This window comes from Papio anubis, chromosome 11 (genome assembly GCF_008728515.1).
Source record: "Papio anubis isolate 15944 chromosome 11, Panubis1.0, whole genome shotgun sequence".
NCBI classification, from domain to species: domain Eukaryota; kingdom Metazoa; phylum Chordata; class Mammalia; order Primates; family Cercopithecidae; genus Papio; species Papio anubis.
This window is the reverse complement of record NC_044986.1, coordinates 106,727,010-106,750,666: the sequence shown is the minus strand read 5'-3', so window position 1 is coordinate 106,750,666 and position 23,657 is coordinate 106,727,010. Positions and strand designations below refer to the sequence as shown.

Genomic DNA, 23,657 nt, shown 5'->3' with positions numbered 1-23,657 from the left:
GTATGTTCAAGGCAGCACTATTCACAATAACAAAGACATGGAATCAACTTAAATTCCCATCAACAGCAGATTGGATAAAGAAAATGTGGTACATATATATAGCATAGAACACTATGCAGCCATAGAAAAGAATGAGATCATGCCTTTTGCAGTGACATGGATGAAGCTGGGGGTCATCATCCTAAGAAAATTAACACAGGAACAGAAAACCAAATACCACATATCCTTTAGAAGTGGGAGCTAAACACTGAGTACACACGGGCATAAAGAAGGGAACAACAGGCACTGGGGCCTTCTTGAGGGTGGAGGTGGGAGGAGGGCGAGGATTGAAATGCTACCTATTGGGTACTATGCTCATTATCTGATGACAAAATACTTTGTACATCAAACCTCAGTGACACAGAATTTACTCATGTAACAAACCTGCACATGTACCCATTGAACCTAAAATAAAAGAAAAAATATATATAAATAACTCTTATAACTAAGCCATAAAAGACAGATAACCTACTTTAAAATAGGGAAAGCATTTGAGTAGGTGTTTTTCCAAAGAAGTTATACAAACAGCTAAAAGTCAAACAAAAGAAGCTAAACGTCAGTAGTCAATAGAAAATTTAAATCAAAACCAGAGTGAGATACCACTTCACACCCATGAGGATGGCAATAAGCATGAGGAGAATTAGACAGTAACAGGTGTTGATGAGAACATGGAGAAATTCAAGTCCTCATACTTGTTAGTGGTAATGTAAAATTATACAGGCAACTGTGAACATTGCCTGGCAGTTTCTTAAAAAGTCAAACAGAATTATATGGCTCAGTGGTTCCTCAACCAATTGAATGAGTCACCATATGATTCATAGGTGTATACCTAAAGAAGTGAAAACACATGCCCACATACAACCTTGTACATGAGTACTCGTAACAGCATTATTCATAATAGATAAAATGTGGCCACGCCTCAGTGGCAATCATCCTATGAATGGACAAACAAAAATGTTATATCCATATAAGGAAATGCTATTCAGCTGTAAAATGGAATGAAGGACCATTATGTGCTACAACATGGATGAACCTTGAAAACATTTTACTAAGTGAAAGAAGCCAAATGCAAGACCACATGTATTTTTATTGCATTGATACGAAATTTCCAGATTGGGCAAATCTACAGAAAGAGAAAGTCTTCCAAAGGATAGAGAAAGGTAGAATGGATAAGGGGTTACTTTTTGGGGTGATCAAAATATTCTGGATTAAATAGAGATTGACAATTCTGAATATACTAAAATACTCTACATTGTATACTTCAAAAATTACATGAAGTATGAACTTTTTGGTATGTGAATTACAACTCAAGGCTAATTTTTTTTAAAAAATAAAAAGGAAGAGGTAAACATTCAATAGGTGAGGGGTGAATTTTTTAAAACTATTAAATCAAAGATACATGTTTAATTTCTCAGATGTGAAAATTGTAAGATTTTATAGCTAACAACTAATAAAGTAGAAAAGTAAAGCAAAATTATCTTTTAACTCAGATTAGTTAGGGAAGAAAATGAAAGAAGAAATGAAAAAAGGTGGAACAAAGAGTAGAAAATGGTAAGTTGGTAAAATTGAACCCTAAAGTACAACATTTAGATTAAATATGTGGGGGCTAATTACTCAATTGAAAGACAAAGATAGACTGGATGAAAAGTTATACATACACGCCCCAAAATGCAACTATATGGTACTTAAAAAATAAACATAATAAATTAAAGGATTCAACAAGTTTGAAAATAGTATGTTAAAAATATGTATACTATCCCAAGACCAAAACAAGCAAGCTGGCATAACAATATAAATATCCGAGAAAATAGACATTAGGTCAGAATTACTACTGAGACAACAATTCATTTTATAATGATAAATAAAATCGTCATTATACCAAGTATGTATTATAACCCCAAGTTAGGGTATCTCTTATAATTTATCACTTAATATATAAATAAATATTTGGCAATGATCAGAAGTCACAGATATAAATAGAAAAACTCAGAATTAAAATGCGAATGTTAAGACACTTTGAAAGGGAGAAAATGAATAGACAAAAATCAGTAAATACATAGAATAATTAATGAACTTAGCAAACTTGAACTAATGCTATCTCTTGTACTCTATACTGTTGCTATCAAATGGAAATATAATGCAAGCCTTGTGTGTAATTTTACATTTTCTAGTAGCCACAACATACAAAAACAAAAATAAATAGGTGAGATGATTTGTATAATACATTAACTTATTTTTATTAATACATACAAATCTTTTCATTTCAACATGTAATCAATATAAAGTTAAGATATTTATGTCCTTTTTAAAATAATCTTCAAAATCCAGTGTGAATATTACATATTATATTGTAATTCAAAAACTAAAGTCCCATTGGAATTAGTTGTTCTCTGGACTTCATAAAATTTACATTTGAAAAAGTAGATTCATATACTCAGGTTATTTCAAATATACTTAAAAGTCCATTACCAAAAATGAAAAACTGGGTCATCTTCTTAGAAGAATCATTTTTACCTTAAAACAAAAGCATATGTAATCCTTAATTTTAAGTTTCAACTTGACTGGGTTAAGGGATCCTGGGGTAGCTGGTAAAGTGTTATGTCTGGGTATGCCTACAAGGGTTTCTGGAAGAGAATGATATTTGAATCAGTGGACTAAGAAAGGAAGATCTGCCCTCACCAAGTGAGCAGGCACCATTCAATTCGTTGAGGAAAAAGACAGCGGGAAGGTGAATTTGACTTGAACAAGCAGCCACTCAGATTCCCTGACCTTTGGACTTGGACTAAATTATACCATCAGCTTCTCATGCTCCGTGGCATATCATGGAACTTCTCAGCCTCCATAATTGTGTGAGCCAATTCCCACAATGTCTGTCTGTCTATCCATCATCTCTCTCTGTCTCACTCTCTCTCTCTCTATCATCTATCTATTAGTCATCATCATTATCTATCTATATCCTATTGATTCCGTTTCTCTGGAGATTCTTGACTAATATAGCATATCAGTTTCAAAATTACATTTGTACAAGTCAAATATATTCCCTAGCCCTTGCATTAAATTGGTATTGACATCAACTTCAAAGGGATACATCATAAATTGAAAACCAACTCTAAATTTATCAATGTCAACAAAACATTCTTCACATTTTTCTTGTAGATTTGTAGCCAATTACATAATCCTATTGATTGGATTTAAATTAACTGGCATGTTGATTTATGTTTGAAAAATATGTTTCATCATTATTATTGATTTGTATTATGAAAAGTTTCCATTTCAACATAGATTTTAGTACTCGTCACCTTTGTGACCAAGGTCATAAATAAGCTTTTCTTTATTTCTTCAAGCTTCACATTTAGCTTGTTTATCACATTGTGATATCAGTGAGAAACTGCAAATCACAACGCCAGTTTTGTTTTCATTGATTATTGTCTGTTTGGCAAGCATTCCTTTTTGTCAAGAAAAGCTTGAATTGGAGTTAATAGTATGGTGGATGTTTATAGAACCCTTACCTCATCAACTAAAAAGTATTGGCAAAGCATCCACAATCATTGAAGTCATTGTCTTCTGCTTCTTTCAATGGTTCCTTGAGCTGGAGATGATTCATAGCATTACTATGCAAATCCTGAATGACTTTAACAACTGAATCCATGAAACTTTTTATTAGGTTGGTGTAAAAGTAATTGTGGGTTTTACGATTATATGGAGTCTCGTTCATAAAGCAAATCATATCTATTTTAACATATATCATGCAGTGGAATCAGGCAATAAGAAAAACATCGATCTCTTGTTTAAAAATTCCAAGAAATCTAATCTCAGTCTAACATTGATGTGAAGTACTACCTTTGTTGTAATAGAAAATACTTTTTAAAAATCTAGCTGAAATTCTTCTTTGAAAATTATACGAATAAGAAATACTTATTCCCCAAGTAAGGTTTTCAGGTTATGACTTGACAACATTGTGTTTGTTTTTTTACATTTTGATGTAATTTGAGACCTAATATGCTCTAAGATGAGACACTGGGGAGTTATTCATAGAGCATAAATCAATATAAAGTTAAATAAAAGTATTGCAAGTTTTCAATTTTGAACCAATTTATTGTTGTGAGAAAGATCTTGTATTCTATGGGCAATTATTGGGCAGCTTAACTGATGATCTTTCATTTCTTTTCCAGCCTGTATCTTCATTACATTGTTTCTGTATTTACCCTGTTAGAGGATAATACCTACTTCTTAAAGTAACTTAATCCTGATATTGTCTGTCCTCAGCATTCTGCTGGGTGAATTATCATTCATTCAAATACACACACACACACACACACACACACACACACACACACACACACTCTTAAAAATAAATGAAGGTGTATTAGTCCGTTCTCATGCTGCTGATAAAGACATACCCAAGACTGAGTAATTTATACATGAAAGAGGTTTAATTGACTCACAGTTCAGCATGGCTTGGGAGGCCTCAGGAAACTTACAGTCATGGCAGAAGGGGAAGCAAACACATCCTTTTCACATGGCAGCAAGGAGAAGTGCCAAGTGAAAGGAGGAAAAGCCTCTTATAAAGCCACTAGATCTCGTGAAATCTCATTCACTATCAAGAGAACAGCAGCATGGGGGTAACTGCCACCATGATTCAGTCACCTCCCATGGGTCCCTCCCAAGGCACTACAATTCAAGATAAGATTTTGGTGGGGACACAGCCAAACCATATCAGAAGGAAGACCATCAAATCGTGCTGAACAGAGGGTATATGACAGAGATATTGGAATTGTAAGGGAACAACATTTAAAAAATTATGCTGCATAGAGTCTGCAGTTATGACATAAACAATATTATTGTTTATTGAATTTGGATGCATTGCACATTCATTGTGCAAAAGTGGGTACCCATTATATACTTTGGTAGGACATAACTATTCTCAGCTACAGAAACGTCAAACTCTCTCACCTGAACCACAGGGTTTTTACCCGTATTCCATTAATTTGTCTAAGGCAGATACTTGATGAATTAGTTCTGCCTGACACTACTGCCTTGTCTGTACCATATGCTGTGATTTGTGATTCTGCTGGGACACAATTTCTATGAGCCCTCAACTGTCAGGAGGGAGTCTGTCCATCAGATTTGGAAGAACTGAGCTGAACACAGCTAGTAATTCTAACTTTTTAGCTTGGGAGATGTGAAAAATTGAGAATTTGACACATTCAGTCATAAAATACAGTTTCAGTGATATATAACTCACTAGTGGTGTGGATATTATTAATTCACAGTATGATAATTTCTTAAACAGGCTGAGGCACATTTCTACTTGCAAACTGCATGGCATGGTTCTTTGAGGCAAATTGGTAATGAAAACAATATGCTGAAGCTAATGCCAGAGACATAGTTATCCTCCATAGTTTTGTTGTGGGGAGGAAAAATATTGGATAGAGAATCGAGTTTAGAATGAAAAAAATTTAATGAGAATTTTGCCACCTACCAACCTACTGCTAAACTTACTCTAAAGTTGTTTCTTTCTTGAAGATTTAATTAAATTTAATTTTTAATTGACAATAATTGCACATATTTATGGGGTACATGATTTTATCTTTTTAAAAAATTGTGTGGGTCCATAGTAGGTGTACATGTTTGTAAGGTACATGGGATGTCTTGATACAGGCCTGCAATGAGAAATAACCACGTCATGGAGAATGGGGTATCCATTCCCTCAAGAATTTATCCTTTGTGTTACCAACAGTCCAATTACATTCTTTTAGTTATTTTAAAATGCACTATTAAGTTATCGGCTATAGTCACCCCATTGTACTGTCAAGTAGTAGGTATTATTCTATTTTTTTTTTGTACTTATTAACTATCCCTACCTTTCCCCTAGACTCCCACTATCTTTCCCAGCCTCTGGGAGCACCATCCTTCTATTATCTATGTCTATGTGTTCAACTGTTTTGATTTCATATGTGTAATGATGAGAACAGGGTAATTAGCATATTCATCATCTCAAGCATTTATCACGACTTTGTGTTGGGAACATTCAATATCCTCATCCTATGTTAACTATATAGTATATTATTGTTATCTATACTCATTCTACAGTGATGTAAAATACTAGGAGTTTCTTCATATCCAGAAATAGGAAAAGAAGTAATAGACTAGGGAATGATTAGCAGAAGTGGACAGAGTGAGGAGGATAAACTTGGCCTAGTGGGAGTCTTAAGCTTAGTCCAGTCCAGATGATAATTTCTGCAGGCTGTTTTGTTCTTCTTCTAAGAAGATACTATAATTCTCTATTTTATACTGATTTGAGATGCTACCATATTTTATCCCCAGGTAGAGTTTAGCATGACATCACAGAGTCAGACAGTATACCTGGCCGTACGTGTCCTACTGTAATTGCTGACTTAAGAACACATTTCTCCTATTACGTTGTGAACCCATTAGAGAAAAAGTGTGTCTTTTCTATTTCAGGCCCTTTGGGCTTTAGTCCAGTGTTTAGAACAAAAGAGCTTACCTAATGTAAATTTCCAAATTCAGAGAAAGAAATACAATTTAATCTTAAAAACAATTATTTTGTACTAAGAATGTAATAAATCAAAGACAGCTGAACTGAGAAGGTAGTATCAGAGACTAATATATTGAGTATGTTTCTGTTTTAGATTTTTTAAAAATGAAGCTGTATTTTATAATGTGGGTTTTGGGCTTGTATTGCAAATCAGGATTAGGAAAGACAAATGCACTGGAAATTACAGGATTTAAGGTTTGTTCTATTACCATAAATCTAAACTTAAGATTGTTCTATCATTGTTAAATGAACCAGAATTTCTTTTGTTTTTATGCTTGCCTGTTGAATTCAGTGGAGATGGATTCTCACAGAAGTATTCATGGAGCATACATTTTTTTTAGTAAAGAGACGGCAACCAGAGTAGAAACTTGGCCTCCTTCAATGTGGTGCCTTTACCTTTTGTTTAGGGTCTTTAAAGAGCAACACTCACCAATATTTAAGAATTTATAATACCTCTTTTATTTTCTCTGCTTACTTCATTTTTATAAAAGATGGGAGGGAATTTTTACCAAAATTTATCTATTTACCAGACCATATTTTATACCTCTGTAACTGAAATTTATTATATATAGGGTTCTCTACAGTCTATCTATAGTAGTGTTATGGGCCACTATTTTTAAAAGGTACTATATTGAACAGGCACCATTCCAGGCTCTGGGGAAAATGATAAAAAAAGTATTTGCTTAGGTGAGATAGACAAAGACAGATTGAAAGTAAGTAGAGACTGTGTGAACAGGCGAGAAGGTGATGTTGGTGTTTAATACTGAGAAATGTATGGCATGAACTAGCTGGTTAAAAGTATTCTAAAAAGAGTTGACAGATTATGCAAAAACAGGGATCAATGAAGAGTCCTAGGTTATCTGTACAGTGGTGTTAAGTAACCTGTGACAGAATGGTAGGCTCCATGCGGAAAAATAAGGTAGGTAAAGGGTAGGATGGGGACTATGTTAGTTAGGGCCTAGGCAGGAAACAGTTGGCACAAAGAATTTAATCAAAGAGACTTTACTGCAAAGACTACAAAGGATTGAATGATGCACTGAAAGACCAGCAACACCTAAACCTGAAGGGACAAGGGAAGGAGACCAGATTGCCCCATCCCCCCCCAAAAAAAGGCTTTAAAAGAGACAAGCTCCCACAGTAAGGCAGGAAGGAAAGGGATTGGAGTTGTGGAAATAGATACTCTGAGCTCTTTCCTCTCACTTTCCAATCTCTTGCCAGTGTCTCACACAGGCCAAATGTAATTCAAAGTCAGAAGGCTAATGGACCTGGGTGATGCACTACGTAAAGGTCCTCACAGTTGGGACTATTTTGCAAACAGTATAGTCATAAAAGAGACAGGAAATGAAGGGAATGATGTGCTGAGATTTGCTTTTTTTCTGACGTTATTGGTAACAGACTGATTTGAGTAGGGCATGATTTTATGCATGGGAGTCGCTTCATTGTTGAAATCATCTGAGTAAGTGATGAATAAGGAGCGGTGTTAGAAAGGACAGTTGAAGGGATAACTACATTTAAATCCTGAATTGTGATACATTTATGATGTGAAGGCAATACAGTATGATTGTTAATCGGAAATGCATGCTGAAAACCAAAAAGCAGCTAGATAAAAGAGGACCATTAGCTTTAAACTTGCAAACCTGGATTGTCAGAAGTCCAATTAGGAATGTTCTGTGAACACAGAAGATAATCCATCTTATTTTTGAATTCCTTAGTTTAAGAAAACTAGAAGACCTCCAAATAGCTGCTCTTCATCTCCGAAATTTGTTCTTAAGATCTTTCGTTGTGTGGCCCAGTCTTCTTATTTTGGACTCAGTCAGCAGCCTACTCTCCCATCCGTGCAATTAATACATTTATTCTTCCCATATGACTCTGTTTTGTGCCACAGTGCCTTCGTTAAATGATCTCCTAATCATCTTTCCAAACTGAGTTCAAGATCAACTCTTCTGGGAAACTTTCCTTGATGGTGCTCTTGAGTCTGATCCCACAGTCCCTTCTCTGGGTATCATCTATATTACAGTGCATGTCCCAGAATACCATCGGTATTAATTCACTGAACTCCCACATGAATCTGTAAGCATCTCAAGGGAAATGACACTAATTTACTTTTTAGTCAACATCTATCTTAGTGCTGGCCTCAGACTAGGCCATGAGAAGAGAAGGATACTTTGAATGATAAAAATAAAAAGTTGAAACACATAATATTTGGACAAAAGAGAATAGTTCTTTTATGTTAAGGAGAAGCTGAAGACAAGGGCAAAAGAGATGTAGTAACAATAATAACATCTTTCAGATAAAATTAGTTCTCTTTTCTAAGCTGCTTGTAGATATGGTTTTAATGCTTCTGTGGATTATTCCCTTATAAGTTATATTCTTAACTCATGCACAGATATGTTACTTTTATTAACCTTGGTTGTATTTTTCATGAGTATGTAGGAAGTTTCTTATAAAAAAAGAAGAAAGACACAGAAAAATGTATTGAACTAGAATTTGGGGAAATTCCTAGGTTTAAAATTACATTTTCTCATATATACTTTAAAGTAAATATCTAAATTTCCTGCTAGTGATTACCTTTTATTCCCTTTTAAATTAAATACAATTAAATAAAATTAAATTTTCTAACTAAACATTTGCTAGGATGTCATGAACTGAGTTAATGAGAAAATACAGATTTTTAAAAGTAAATAATTTTTACTTTATTAATATATTTTTTAATTAAGTCATTAAGTTCAAGAATTTAATATTTTTATCAATGAAATTCTAAAACATGTAAATTATGAACAATCTATATTTCTGTCAATATAATCAACATTGTTTAAAAGCTCAGGGTAAAAATGAAATGCAATGATATATTTTTATGAAATGGGAAAATAGGCTCTTAAATTATCCTAAATTAGACTCCTTTGGATTAGACCCATTCACTGTCATGTTCAAATCAAAGAAAAGTTTCCTTTCAACAGTACTTAAACTGTTAAAGCTTGTAAAATTTTTATCTCACTGCTAGCATTGCCTTAGAATAAATTCCAGTTGTGACATTTTGTACTCATGTTATTATAAGAACAGGGATAGGCCACAAAACACTGTGGTGGTATTTGTTTGCCTTCTGAAATACTTCCAGCATGATCTGCATCTTTTATATATTCAGAATTTAGATTGGCCTTTCCATCACGGGCCATGATGCTATAAATAACCGATAAAGGCAGTTGCTGATGAGCAAAGCTATAGGGTAATGTAAAGGTCAAAGAATGATAATTCATGATCATCTTAACAAAGTACATATACCACGCATTAAAATACTGAAACTGAACTCTGGTGGCAAAACACAGGGAAGAAATGACACCACGTGAATTCCCTCACCTAAATGTGACTGTGAGGAGGTTAAGAACTAGAACAAACTTATCTGTTCTTCCATTGAATGTTTATATCCAAGGGTCAGCTTTCTGTGTATAACACATTAGAGTGGATACTTTTAGACCTTATAGCTATTACTTATGCTCTTTTAATTAACCTAAAGTCTAAAACATTTGCACATCAATCTGTCTCAAATCCTGGCTTCAGCACTACCATGCAAATTAACACTGGCAGATTATTTAATTTTAGTTATCTCATCTAGGAAATAGTCATGATTATAATCCTAACTTCTGATGTTTATTGAAAATATTAAACAATAAAATATTGATACTAACTTAAAAGCCTCCTAACTTAAAGACTGATCTAAAATGTTATTTAAAATATTCATATGTCTCAGATGTGAATGTTTTTGGCCTAAAATCTAACTTACAAAGATTATATTTACTTTAGTGGGACTTTTTTCCCGAAAATAGCTAGAATAGAATAATTTGAATGTTTCTAGCATGAAGGAAACACAAAGATGTAAGGTGATTGATATCCCAGGTACTCCAATTTGATCTTGACAAATTATATGAAGGTATTAAATGATCACACATACCCTCAAACTATGTACATCTATTATGAATCAATTAAAATGTTTTATAAAGGTCTAATATTTCTTTAGTGAGACTCTTAAAGTTGTATTTGAAATAAGATCATAAATAAAAACACATTACATCATGTAATTTCTTATACTTTTTTATTTATGTGTTTATACTTGCCCCATAAAGTGTTTTTCTTCGTGAACATCATACAATATTGAAACAGAAACTCTGGTTTCTCCTAACTAGAATAGTTGGCTCTGATAGCTTTGTTATTGAAGTTTTTAGTTGGTTAAGCCCTAGGTGGTTATGTAACATTTCAACAACTGTTGTCGCTACATCATTTTTATTTCATGAGACCGGGAAAGAGAATTCCAAAAGCACTCTGCTAAAATTGTAAGTTTATTTTCAAAATCAAGATGCCTTACATTCATAAAGGAGAATTTTATATAGAAAAGCAAGAATCCTCTGTCACTTTTATTTAGCAACAGATTCAGTGAATATTTATTGAGTGCCACTGGAACTCAAGCTACTTTTCAAGATGTTCTAGATATTATGATAAAGAAGTTAAAATGTGCACGTCGGTATGTTTATAACTTACTGGGCATATAGCTATGTAGTCAATGAATTGATATCTCTAATGTTGAATGCATTGAAAAAGTTACATAGAAGGTGCTGTAGAATTCTTTGGTGAATCAGGAAATCTTGAGTTTAGAAACTTGAATCTAGGATTCTAAAAAGGCTTGAAAATGAGAGTACATTTGAAATATATTGTGGAAGATTAGTAAGTATTATGGAGGGAGGACCAGTAGCAGAAACTGTAAGTGTGCCCAGAAGAAAGACCAATATAAAGGAGGCACAGAGAAATGAAAAGGCATGATGTATTTGAGTAATTGCATGAATCCATGAAATGGGCATATCTGGGTATCTGAATAAATTCATATGTAAAAATTGAAGGCAGAAATTGGAGTAGAAAGTTATTCCTCAGAGCCTAACAAGTTGAGTCTTTATCCATAGAACAGCAGTGAGCAAACTATAACCTGTAAGCAAAATCCAACCTGATGCCTGCTTTTGTAAATACGGTTTTATTGAATCATGGCCATATCACTCTTTTAAGTAGTATCCATGGCTGCTTTCGTACTACAAAGGCAGAATTGAATAGTTGTAATAGAGACCATATGGCCTCAAAGTCTAAAATATTTTCTATCTGGATCTTTACCAAAAAAAATTTCTGACCCCAGTTGTAGACCAGTGCAATGTGAAATGCCAGTCTGTTGATTGTTAGTTATAAGTATTGTATATGATCAGATAAACAGCTTTCATAGAATGCAAATTAATTCACTTTACCAAGAAAATCTTGCTATGAAAAAAATAATTCCAGCTGATCTGGACTGTGTGCTTAGTAAATTTATATAATTTATATGATTATAGTTATATAATATTTAATTATATATAATACATATTTAATTGTATACTGCATATTATGTTATATAATATATATCTAATATATAATATGTATGCATATAATATGTATGTATCATGTATAATTTATATAATTTACTAGGCACACAGTCCATATTAGCTGAAATTTTTTCACTATCTTATTATTTAAAATGTTTACTTATACATAGGTATATTATTTTACTAAAATAGTACAATTTTACTAAAATAGTATAGTAGTATACTATTATACTAAGTTCATATACCTGTGAATTTACTCAGACATCCAGATATACCCATTTCATGGGTTCATGCCTTTATTTAAATAAATCATGCACTTTTATTTCTCTGTGCCTCCTTTATATTGGTACTATTAAAGTCATTAGTAAATTTATGTAATTTACTAAGCACACTTGCTCTGCACGTAAATATATATGTTCTAGTAACACTGTGTATTTACTTGCAGAGCAATGCTATACAGTTTAGTTCAAGGACCTCACCTTGAGTCAGTCAAGATGTGGTGAACATTTCTGTGCAGGATATTAGGACCAGATGTGTATTTTGGAAAGGACCAATAAAGTCAAAAACAAGACTGTCTTGGTTTCTTCTGGAATACCACAGCGGAGTAGAAAGGTCATGTATGGGGCTATGGAGTTGGCCACAGCTGTTTCCAAACTCTGGGGAGTCAGCCAGTAAGAAGACTGGGCAAACAATACGGAATGTTCTTTTTTCATTAATTTACATGCTGAAATCCCACGCAAGAACTCTGATTGGTCTGGCAAGTTTACGAAGCCCACTTACTCCAGCAGTTGGTGGGTCAGGGGCTTTTTCCTCATACAATGGGGTTGGGAGTGGGAATGGGGTGCAGTTCCGCACAATGAGGAATGATCTGCAGATACCAGAGTAATGCTGTGGAAACTATGAGAAGTCTAGTGTTCTCACCTATTTGTGGGATCTAAACATCAGATAATTGAACTCATGGAGATACAGAATAGAAGAGTGGTGGTTATCAAAGGCTGGGAAGGGTAGTACGGGGAGCAAGGGGGAAGTGGGGATGGTTAATGGGTGCAAAAAATAGAATGATTAAGACTTACTATTTGATAGCACAACAGGGGGACTATAGTCAATAATTTATTTGTGCACCTTAAAATAACTAAAGGAATATGATTGGATTGCAACAGAAAGGATAAACGCTTGAGGAGATGGATACCAATTTTTCCATGATGTAATTATTACGCATTGCATGCCCATACCAAAATATCTCATGTGCCCGTTAAGCACATGAGTACCCACTGTGTACCTCATGTGTACCTACTATGTATACACAAAAATTAAAACTAAAAAAAAATTTTTTTTAAAGAAAATTAGCACTATTGACCACTGGCTTGGCTCATTTGGGCTCCTGTTTCTAAATGCTATAAACTGGGTTGCTTATAAATAGCAAACATATATTTCTCACAGTTCTGAAGGCTAATAAGGCTACGATCAAGGCACTGACACATTTACTGAGAGCTTTCTTGTTGGTAGATAGAGCCTTCTAGCTGTGTTTTCTCATGATGGAAAAGCTGAGATGGTTCTAGGGTCTCTTTTCTAAGGACAGTAATCCCAATCATGGAAGTTTTACCCTGAAGACCCAATCACCTCCCAGTGGCCCCACTCCTTAATAACATTACCTTGGAGAGTAGGATTTCAACATATAACTTTGGGGGTATGGACTCTAAACATTAAGGCCATTGCAAGTTCTTTGTATTTTCTGCTGCTTGAAGTATTGTTCACAACAGCTCTTTTAGTGGATTATGTCATGTCAGATATGCTAAAACAGCCTAAGCTAGCACCGTGAATCAAAGGACAGATTCCATCTGATCCTGGAGAATATGTCTCTCATACTGTGTGTGCCCAGGCCCAAAGATTGATGGGCCTTACTGAAGAATATCTTGATTTGTTCACGAATGGGTATTTTTTTCCTACTCATTGAATTAGAGTAACTACTCAGGAGATTCTCAACAAAGGAAAAAACAGTCAGTGTTTTAATTACTTAATCTGTGTGATAGTAAGAGTTTAGAAATGATTATCCTGTAAGACCTAAGCAACTTTTGTGAAAATAGCATGGACTATAAATCAGATCTCTTTTTATATAATGACTTTTCAAAGGACTTGTACATTATCACCTTGGATCTTTACTTTTGCGACACCTGAAAGTAAAGCACGATTTTCTTAAACCTTTACTACTGTGTGATTAATGATATGTTTTATTAGAAAAAGATATGCTTCTATAAAACATGCTATTTCCCGCTCTGTATGAGAAAAGATAATTTGAAGGTTGGTAGAGGGACGCTGATATTTTATGAGTGACAGTACCGTTAGCTGTGGTCATTACTGCTGTACTCATTCCAGGAGAGGAGCTGATTTCCTCTGCAGGTGCATGCTTGAATAATCTCATTGCAGACACAGGCAAGAGTTTATGCAATTCTTCATTTTTCCATTAGGGATCATACATACATCATGTGCCCCCAATTAATGCCTATAAGACTGGCGACCAAATGATATATTGCTACATTGTACTGTGTTCACAGTTTGATAAAAACACAAATGCAGTTTGGTTGTTTGCATTTTTCAAATTGATCTCCTGACGTATCTCCTTTTTTTTTTTTCTTTTCCCTGTAGGCAAAAGGAATATTTCAGAGATATATAATATTAGACAATTGTTTCAATAATTTATTTTATATTTGACCTTATGATTGAATTTTCTACAATTCTGTTGAATTGGGGAAATTATACCTTGATTACCTTAAGGTTTTTTTTTTTTTTCATTATTTGTGTACTTTCTGGGTAATTAATACAGTGACCTCTATTTGAAGAACCAGTGACAAATGCTTTTATCGTTTCTACAGTTGTGACCACTAGTCATGTAATTTCTCCATGGTCTCCAGATCTATTCGCCTTATTCTGTCTCTTCTTACCTTTTATGTTTGCCACAGTCTGAAACAATGATCAACTTTTTATGTATAATTTCATCTGAGTCTCCAATTTTTGTCACACTCTGATTTTTTATTATACATGTGCTTTATTAATTTTAAGTTCACTTGGTTATTTTACCTGTTTTTAAGGTCTACTAGACCCTGTGTAGAAAACAAAATGGATATGGTCCCTAAGTAAAGCAATAAATATATCAACATTTTGAGATATTTTATCCAGTTCTACCTAGTAGGCATATAGTTAAATAAATATGTGCATATAATAACATACACAGACACACACACACACAGTTGAACATCTGGCTTACCACATGCTACAAAGAAGGCAATCAATAAATGTTATATTCACTTAACATGATACAAATGTTTTCTCCCATTGACTGGTTGACCTTTTCATCATCATATTGATTTTTATGATAAACAGAAATCCTTATTTTGAATGCATTCTCATTTTTTCAATATTTTCCTTTATGGTTAGTGATTTTTGTATCCTGTTGAGAACAAACTTTCTTATTCCCACATCATGAAGATACTGTTATATAAGTTTTCATTCCAAGTATAATCTACCTGGAATTTGTTATTTTTGAATGCTGTGAAATACCGGTTAGGGTTCATTTTTCCCTCTCATGGCTAACTAACTTATTCAGTTCATTTACAAAAAACGTTATTCTTTCCAAAACTACTTCACAAGAGCCACAGTTTTCATAAATCAGAAGTCCAAATACATGTGGATCTGTTTCAGGACTATTTCTTATAGTTCTCTGGATTGTTTGTTCTTGTTCTAATTCCACTCTGTCTTAATGTTTTAGCCTATTCAGGCTGCTATAACAAAAAAAAAAACCCATAAACAGAGAGACTTATAAATGAAGCACATTTATTTATCACAGTTTTGGAGGCCTGGAAGTCCAAGATCATGGTGCTGGCAGATTTGTTATCTGATGAGTACCTATTTCTTCCTTCATAGATGGTGCCTGCTTGCTGTTTCCTCTTGTGGTGGAAGGGACTAGCTAGCTCTCTGTGGTCTCCTTTATAAGAGCATTAATCTCATTAAGGTCACTTAATCGACTCCCTAAAGGCCCTGCGTACTAAGATGATCACCTTTGTATTTAGAAGTTCAACATGTGAATTTGCAGGAACACAAATGTTCAGACCATAGCCCCTGATAACTCTATAATGAGTCTTTTTTTTTTTTTAACTTAAAGCATTTATTGATTTAAAACATTTAATGCATTTGTAGAAAAAATCTTAATTTTAAAGTTATTTTCTTTTGTAGCCACGTATGAAATGGAATTTGTAAACTGCTAACCTGAGTTTTATAAAACTACTTTTTTTGTTGTTTGTTTTCAAATTTTACTTTAGGTTCTGGGATATATGTGCTGAACGGGCAGGTTTGTTACATAGGTATACATGTGCCATGGTGGTTAGCTGCACCTATCAACCCATCATCTAGGTTTAAGCCCTGCATGCATTAGATATTTATCCTAATGCTCTCCCTCCCCTTGTCCCCACCTCGACAGGCCCCGGTATATGATGTTCCCCTCCTTGTGTCTATGTGTTCTCATTATTCAACTCCCACTTATGAGTGAGAACATGCAGTGTTTGGTTTTCTGTTCCTGTGTTAGTTTGCTGAGGATGATGGTTTCCAGCTTCATCCGTGTCCCTGCAAAGGACATGAACACATTCTTTTTCATGGCTGCATAGTATTCCATGGTGTATATGTGCCACATTTTTATCCAGTCTATCACTGATAGGCATATGGGTTGATTCCAAGTCTTTACTATTGTAAATAGGGCTAAAATAAACATATGTGTTCATATGTCTTTATAGTAGAATGATTTATATTCCTTTGGGTAAAAACCCCAAAATGGGATTGCTTGATCAAATGGTATTTCTGGTTCTAGATCCTTGAGGAATCATCACACTGTCTTCTACAATGGTTGAGCTAATTTACACTCCCATCAACAGTGTAAAAGTGTTCCTATTTCTCCACATCCTCTCCAGCATCTGTTGTTTCCTGTCTTTTTAATGGTTGCCATTCTAACTGGCATGAGATGGTATCTCATTGTGGTCTTGATTTGCATTTCTTTAATTACCAGTGATGATGATATTTTTTTCATATGTTTGTTGGCTGCATAAATGTCTTCTTTTGAGAAGTTTCTGTTCATATCCTTTGCCCACTTTTGATGGGGTTGTTTTTTTCTTGTAAATTTGTTTAAGTTCCTTGTAGATTTTGGATATTAGAACTTTGTCAGATGGATAGATTGCAAAAATGTTCTCCCATTCTCTAGGTTGTCTGTTCACGGTGATAATAGTTTCTTTTACTGTACAGAATCTCTTTAGTTCAATTAGATCCCATTTGTCTATTTTGGCTTTAGTTGCCATTACTTTTGATGTTTTAGTCATGAAGTCTTTGCCCATGCCTGTGTCCTGAATGAGTCTTGATATCTGATTAAATCCTCCAACTCTGTTCTTCTCATGATAAAATTAGCTATTCCCATCTCCTTATATTTCTATATGAAGCTTAAGATTAGTTTCCCAATTTCTGAAAAATAAAGTCTATCAGGAGTGTGTTGAGATTTCATTGAATCTTTAAACCAATTTGTGAGGAATTGATATTTTTAAAACACTACGTTTGACAATTCACACATGCGGTGTTGCTCTGGAGTCAGACTGCATTGCCTCAGGCGGGGCGATGGGAATCATCTCTTCCCAACTCCCGTTCCAACTGGGAGACAGAGATCCAAGTTATGTAGAGATTTGTAAGGCATATTAAACATATTTCAGTTATTTCAAAACTGTGTTTTAATTCATGCATGATAGATGTATGTAGCTCCAGAGTACATGTGATAATTTAATACATTCAACTATATCATAAAGATCAAATCGGCGTACCTGGGATATTCATCACCTTAAATATTTGTCTGTCTTTATGTTAGAAACATCTGAATGATTCCCTTCTAGCCACTTTGAAGTGTACAGTAGATTATTATAAACTATAGTCACCCTACTGATTTATCAAACACTAGGTCTTTTTCTTCCATTAAACTGTAATTTTGCACCCATTAATCAGCTCCTCTTTATTCCTTCTTGCTCCCCCTTCCTGGTGTCCTATGTCAATTAAAAATACTTTAGCAGGTTTTAAGACGTGCATTGGGGGACATGATTTAATCCAATATCCATTAAAAAATTATTCTAAGTGATGTGTGAAGAAAGAATAGAGTGAGTCAACAGTATATGTGAAAGAACAATGAGATTTATTATTCTAAGCAAGAGGTAGTAAAAATGTGATGAAGTGATAGCATTAAAATTGGAGAGGAATGGACAATTCAAGCTACATCTCATAAGCAGAACTCAATTTCCTGGTGGACATTTAGATGTAGCACATTGAAATAATTTTCAATGAAGTGTAATAAAATTATAATAATCCTGACATTTGCTTAAAGAAAGATTTGCAGGTTAAATAAATCATATGCATATAGGTATGTGCATGCAATATTTTCTTGTCTGTTGCTTCTATATATCTGAATGTATAAGTATATCTATCTTTATTCTGGGTATCCCTGTTATACTGGGATATTTAGCTTATTACATATAAGAAAGAAAGCTGGAAATGCTTTTTCTCTGAGACATAATTCAGACAAATACAAATGATAATTCTGCCTCTTAAAAATTAACGCATAACTCTGTGGTTTGCAGGACACTAAAGTTCTTATTTCATTAGGAAGAATGAATGATATAAACCTAACCACAAAGTACAACTACCATTTTTTTAATATATAAAATATGCCAGGTACGGTGTTAGGTATTCCACATATTTTATTTATGATTCTTATTAACACCATACATGGAACTATCTCATTTTCTGAAATGAAGAAACTAAGATGTTTAGAGAAGTTAAATAATCTGCCCTAAATTGACCATCTAGGAAATGAGGAGGCCTGAGGCCAAACCCTGCTGTGTCTTTTGCAGACAGTTCTTTTCCTAGAACCTTGAACAGCCACTGGCAAGACTTGCAAGATTGAGCGCTCTGTAAATACATGGTGACTGAACGACTACTTCCACCTCTCTTTCCATCTGTTTGCTGTTCATAATTCCCCCAAAATGATAAAAATTTTCAAAATAAAATAGCTTTAATAAGAAGCAAATTTAAACTTTAGTTTCTAGCATCTACATTTAAATTAGAAAGTGGCAAGAAATCAAGTTAATCCAAAACAGAGTGCCAGAATACCAAACTGTGTGGATCACTACTTTATGCTTCAAAAAGCTGTATATAACCTAGAATGACTTTAATGTTTTATTCTCTTTTGAATTAATTTTCCAAGTACAGTTATAAATTCTTTCTTTTACAGCAGAAAATATATTGATATTTAATCATTTCCATCATTATTTTTCCTTTTTTATTTAGGCCTAGGAAAGAAAGGATATTCTTTAAAATTATGCACAAGGTTACTAAAATGTGTTGAAGTGAAACTGAGCTAAATCAATATAGAGAAAGTAAATTTGAATGGAAACCCTTTGAGACAGACCAGTTTCCTGTTTTTTATCCCCTACTTATTCATGTTTTTCCTTCCTTTAATGTTTCTTCTAAAGGCAATCAGTGCTTTAGGGCCTCATTTTACTCACATTAAAATTAGCTCTAAAATGCTAATTGGAGTATTAGTGGTATTATGTAAAAATATCAACCAAGTTATTACAGATTTGGTAGTTTCAGCCTTTGTCATAATTTTATACACATTGTACCAATTGATATCATTGCAAGGACTATGGGTTCAAAATCAAAGTGGCAAAAGTATTATTTCTGATGAAGGTAATGGGCGATAATTATGCTATATAACACATTATACTTTTAGGAAAAAATATAAAGCAATAAAATATGGTTAGTGACAAACTATACTATGTTTTGCAATATTCTTTCTCTTCTTCTTCTTCTTTTTTTGAGATGGAGTTTTACCTTGTTGCCCAGACGGGAGTACAATGACACGATCTCAGCTCATTGCAACTTGCACCTCCTGGGTTCAAGCTATTCTCCTACCTTAGCCTCCTAAGTAGCTGGGATTACAGGCACACGCCACCACGCCCAGCTTGTTTTTTCGTATTTTTAGTAGAGACGGGGTTTCATCACGTTGGCTAGGTTGGTCTTGAACTCCTGACCGCAGGTGATCCACCTGCCTCAACTTCCCAAATTGCTGGGATTACAGGCATGAGCCACCGCACCCGGCCTCTTCTTTTTATAATATGATAAATTCCTTTTCCAGAAATACCGCAGATGGCTGGTACCTGTATGCTGACAGTTCTAATGGGAAATTTGGTGACGCAGCTGACATTCTTACTCCTGTCATTTCATTCACGGGACCAAAATGTACCTTGGTGTTCTGGACACATATGAATGGGGCCACCGTTGGTTCTTTTCAGGTACTACTTAGGCAATCACATTTTCTGAATTTTCTCTGTAAAAGTTCATAGTGCATAATTTGGTATCATTAAAATATATTCTATTAATAAGTGAAAATGGACAATTATCAACACTTCACTAGATTTGTAATGGTATGATGGAGTAAAAACTTGAGCAGAATTGGACATGAATAACTAGTAGGTAATTTTTATTCTATTTAATTATGAATGTTGTCTCTATGCTGAGGTTGCAGCTTCTGGGTAATACTATTTTACACTTGAAACATATGCATGTTTCAATATCAGTCTTCTGAGTATAACACAATCAAATAAATATATACACTTGGGTAATATCTGGATGTGTCTTCTTGTTGCCTTTGATGGTAGTAGTACTACATTCTGCAATAGTCTTTTTCAAAATGTTTCTCTGTTTAAAAAAATTAAACTGTTTTAAACACATAAAATGTTTCAAGAATAGCACAGACAACTCCAATATATCCTTCACTCAGAGATCTTATTTTTTTTTAAATGAGTTGTCCTGGTAATGTCCCCTATAGAAAAAAAAAATCCAGTATAGGATAATAGATTATACCAAGTTATTTCTTTCTACAGTCTTTCAAACAGGAATAATTCCTTATCTTCCCTTGGTTTTTATAAACTTGCTATTTAAAAAGCCAATAGCCACATCATTTCATAAAATGTCTCTTAGTTTAATTTTACTGTGTTAAACTCTTTTTTCCCTATCAATAAATATTTTGCGAAGAGAAATCAGTATGAATATTGATTTCATCTCCATTTTACCCACAAAGTTTTGCCTTCAGTGGTGGCTTTTTTTTTTTTTTGCCTGAATTAATTTTACAATGCTGATTGCCTAACTGTGATTTTCTAACTCCATTATTCTGTCCACATTTGTAGGTTGGATTCATGTTGAAAAAAAATTCTCATCTCTCTATTTGTCTGTTCATTTACTGTTCTATATCAATGTGGACTCATAAGTTTCTATTTTAGTCAACATAATAGTATTATTATTTATTTGGTCCTCAAATTGTCTCGCATTTGGAAATAAAAGTCCCTCTTAACCAACTTCCATGTCTCTCTAAAAAGGCCCATTGTTCTTTGAGCATATTCCTTCTTTTTGGCCAAGATGTTACAAACTTCACCTTCTTTTTATCCTGTCGTGTCTCTGGAATTAACTATTGTTTCAGGAAGTCCTGTATTTTTTTTATTCTGGGTGATCCAACATATACAGGCCAGAGAGCAGTTCTGGCATGTTAATTCAGAGCCCCAAGTCCTTTCTTCCCATACTGTATATTCCCTGGTAGAGAATAATGCATAAGGTTCATGAGTAGTATGCGTAGACACATCAGTTATACTGAAGAAGCCAACTAAAATTTGGAGCATCTCCATTTATTCTGTTTCATAGCTTATGTGTTACTTTCCAGGAAATCTTGTCTGAAAATAAATCCACAAATTCCAGAATTGTATATACTATGAGCAGTTTTAGAGTAGGGCTATCTTGCTAGAAGCAATCTATTGATAAGGACTCTCCCCTTCTTAAATACTATTAGCTTGCCAAGAAATCTTGAGCATATTTGCAACAAGATTAGACATGAGTTTCCTGCTTTTTCCCCAGTAGAGAGATACAGACTGTGACCAACTGCTAGGTCATTTATTTTCCAAAACATTGATTGCAATATTAGTAGTAGGTGCTACCCCGACTCCTATTTTCTTTTATTCTAGGGTTTTCCTGGCTATTGTTATTCATTTTTCTAAAGAAACTTTACCAACGTAGTTTCTTTCAAAAATGTTGTTTTTTTTTTAATTGGAAACATTTATTGTCTGAAAACAGTTTAAAAGTATATTTGTGTGTATACATGCATGATTTTGTTTAATAATCTAAAGGCATCCAAATGGTCTTCTGGATTGATGTTATAACTTATTGTTGTAAAGTGACTTTTTAAAAATGGTTTTAGGCAAAGCAATTACTACTACTTACTGTACGATTTTTGTCAATGAAATGAGAATTATTTGCCTGGAATATTGTGGGGTTAGGATTGATGATTTGAAATATGCTCTCTTTTTTTCAGTATAAAATTTGGTATTGGTAGATTAACTTTTTTAAAAGGATTAAAATTTTATAAGTATGGAATTATAAAATGAATAAAATGATATCTATGCCTGATTTTTTTGTGCATGGATAAATACAATAACATTAAATGTTGCATTAATAAGTTTCTTGAACATGTTTTTTCTCCGTGATTTGTATATAGTGTGGTATTAATATAAAGAAGACTCATTTGCTATACATTTTTTCCAATGCCTTTCAAAATTGATTTTTACTTATTGGTTATAAATGATATTTTCTTGACCTTGATAGTGTTCCAAATTAATTTGAATTTTATAGACTGATAATTTAATGATAGTTTTGCTGGTAACACATTTTTTTCTATGACTCTGGAAACTCCAATTACATTTTTAAAATGTGAATTTCATTTAAAAAACAGATAATGAAATCATTTAAATTCATCTTCACTTTTAAAAGTCAGGACTTTCACAAATCTTTTATCTGAATAATTCTTTGGTTGTATAAATTCTATTTTTAAAAAGTAGTGTTGTGAAATCATTTAATACACTATCTAAGTCAGTTATTTTACAATCTGAAATTGTTCCACTCTCCTATGAGTCTTAGTTACTCACTTCATGGCTCATTTTGTATCATTCTAAAAGAAGAGCCATAATAGTTTGCTGAGAGTAATCTGGATTCTGCTTTACGGTGAGGGTACCGTACTGATGAGAATATGTTGGTTTCACGGCTGTTGGGCAGGAAGCTCTTACTGGTGCAGTATAAATAGATGCTCACTCATCTCACCCATCTGTGCGCTTACAATGAAATGAGCTGACATTGTAACATTACTGCCCCTCTGGAACCATCTAATGAGAAAGATCATTCTCAAAAGAGTGTTTTAGTAAGCATTCCATACTTTCTCATTTGACCACAAGAATATTATATAATATATAAAACAGCAATTGTTACTGCCACCAGATTTTTAAAAAGTTAATGTAGTTGAGTTCTTAATTAAATGGTGTCCAGATACCTTAGGACTTGACTGACAGATATTCATGCTCATCTTTATTGTACAAAGCTTGTGAGGTACCCTAGGGGCACAATGCTGTAGAAGACAAAGATATCTAATAAAAAAATGTCTTAGCTCTTCTCTCTGGGACTTCATGTTGATATTGCAACTAAAAAAGAATCACTGGAAGAATTCTACATGTTTGCAATTTCTCAAGATAAAATACTTCAATGCCTTTTACCTGATTTAT

At 33.7% G+C, this 23,657-nt stretch overlaps 1 protein-coding gene across 1 annotated transcript in view; it reads left to right on the top strand.

The window, feature by feature from the left end:
* The window catches only part of MALRD1 (MAM and LDL receptor class A domain containing 1), a 682,023-nt gene that overhangs the window by 256,966 nt on the left and 401,400 nt on the right, over nucleotides 1–23,657 (top strand). Inside the window, exon 22 of the mRNA XM_031652710.1 lies at nucleotides 20,198–20,354. Within this exon, the coding sequence (XP_031508570.1) occupies nucleotides 20,198–20,354 (157 nt within the window). The remainder of the gene's footprint in view (nucleotides 1–20,197; nucleotides 20,355–23,657) is intronic.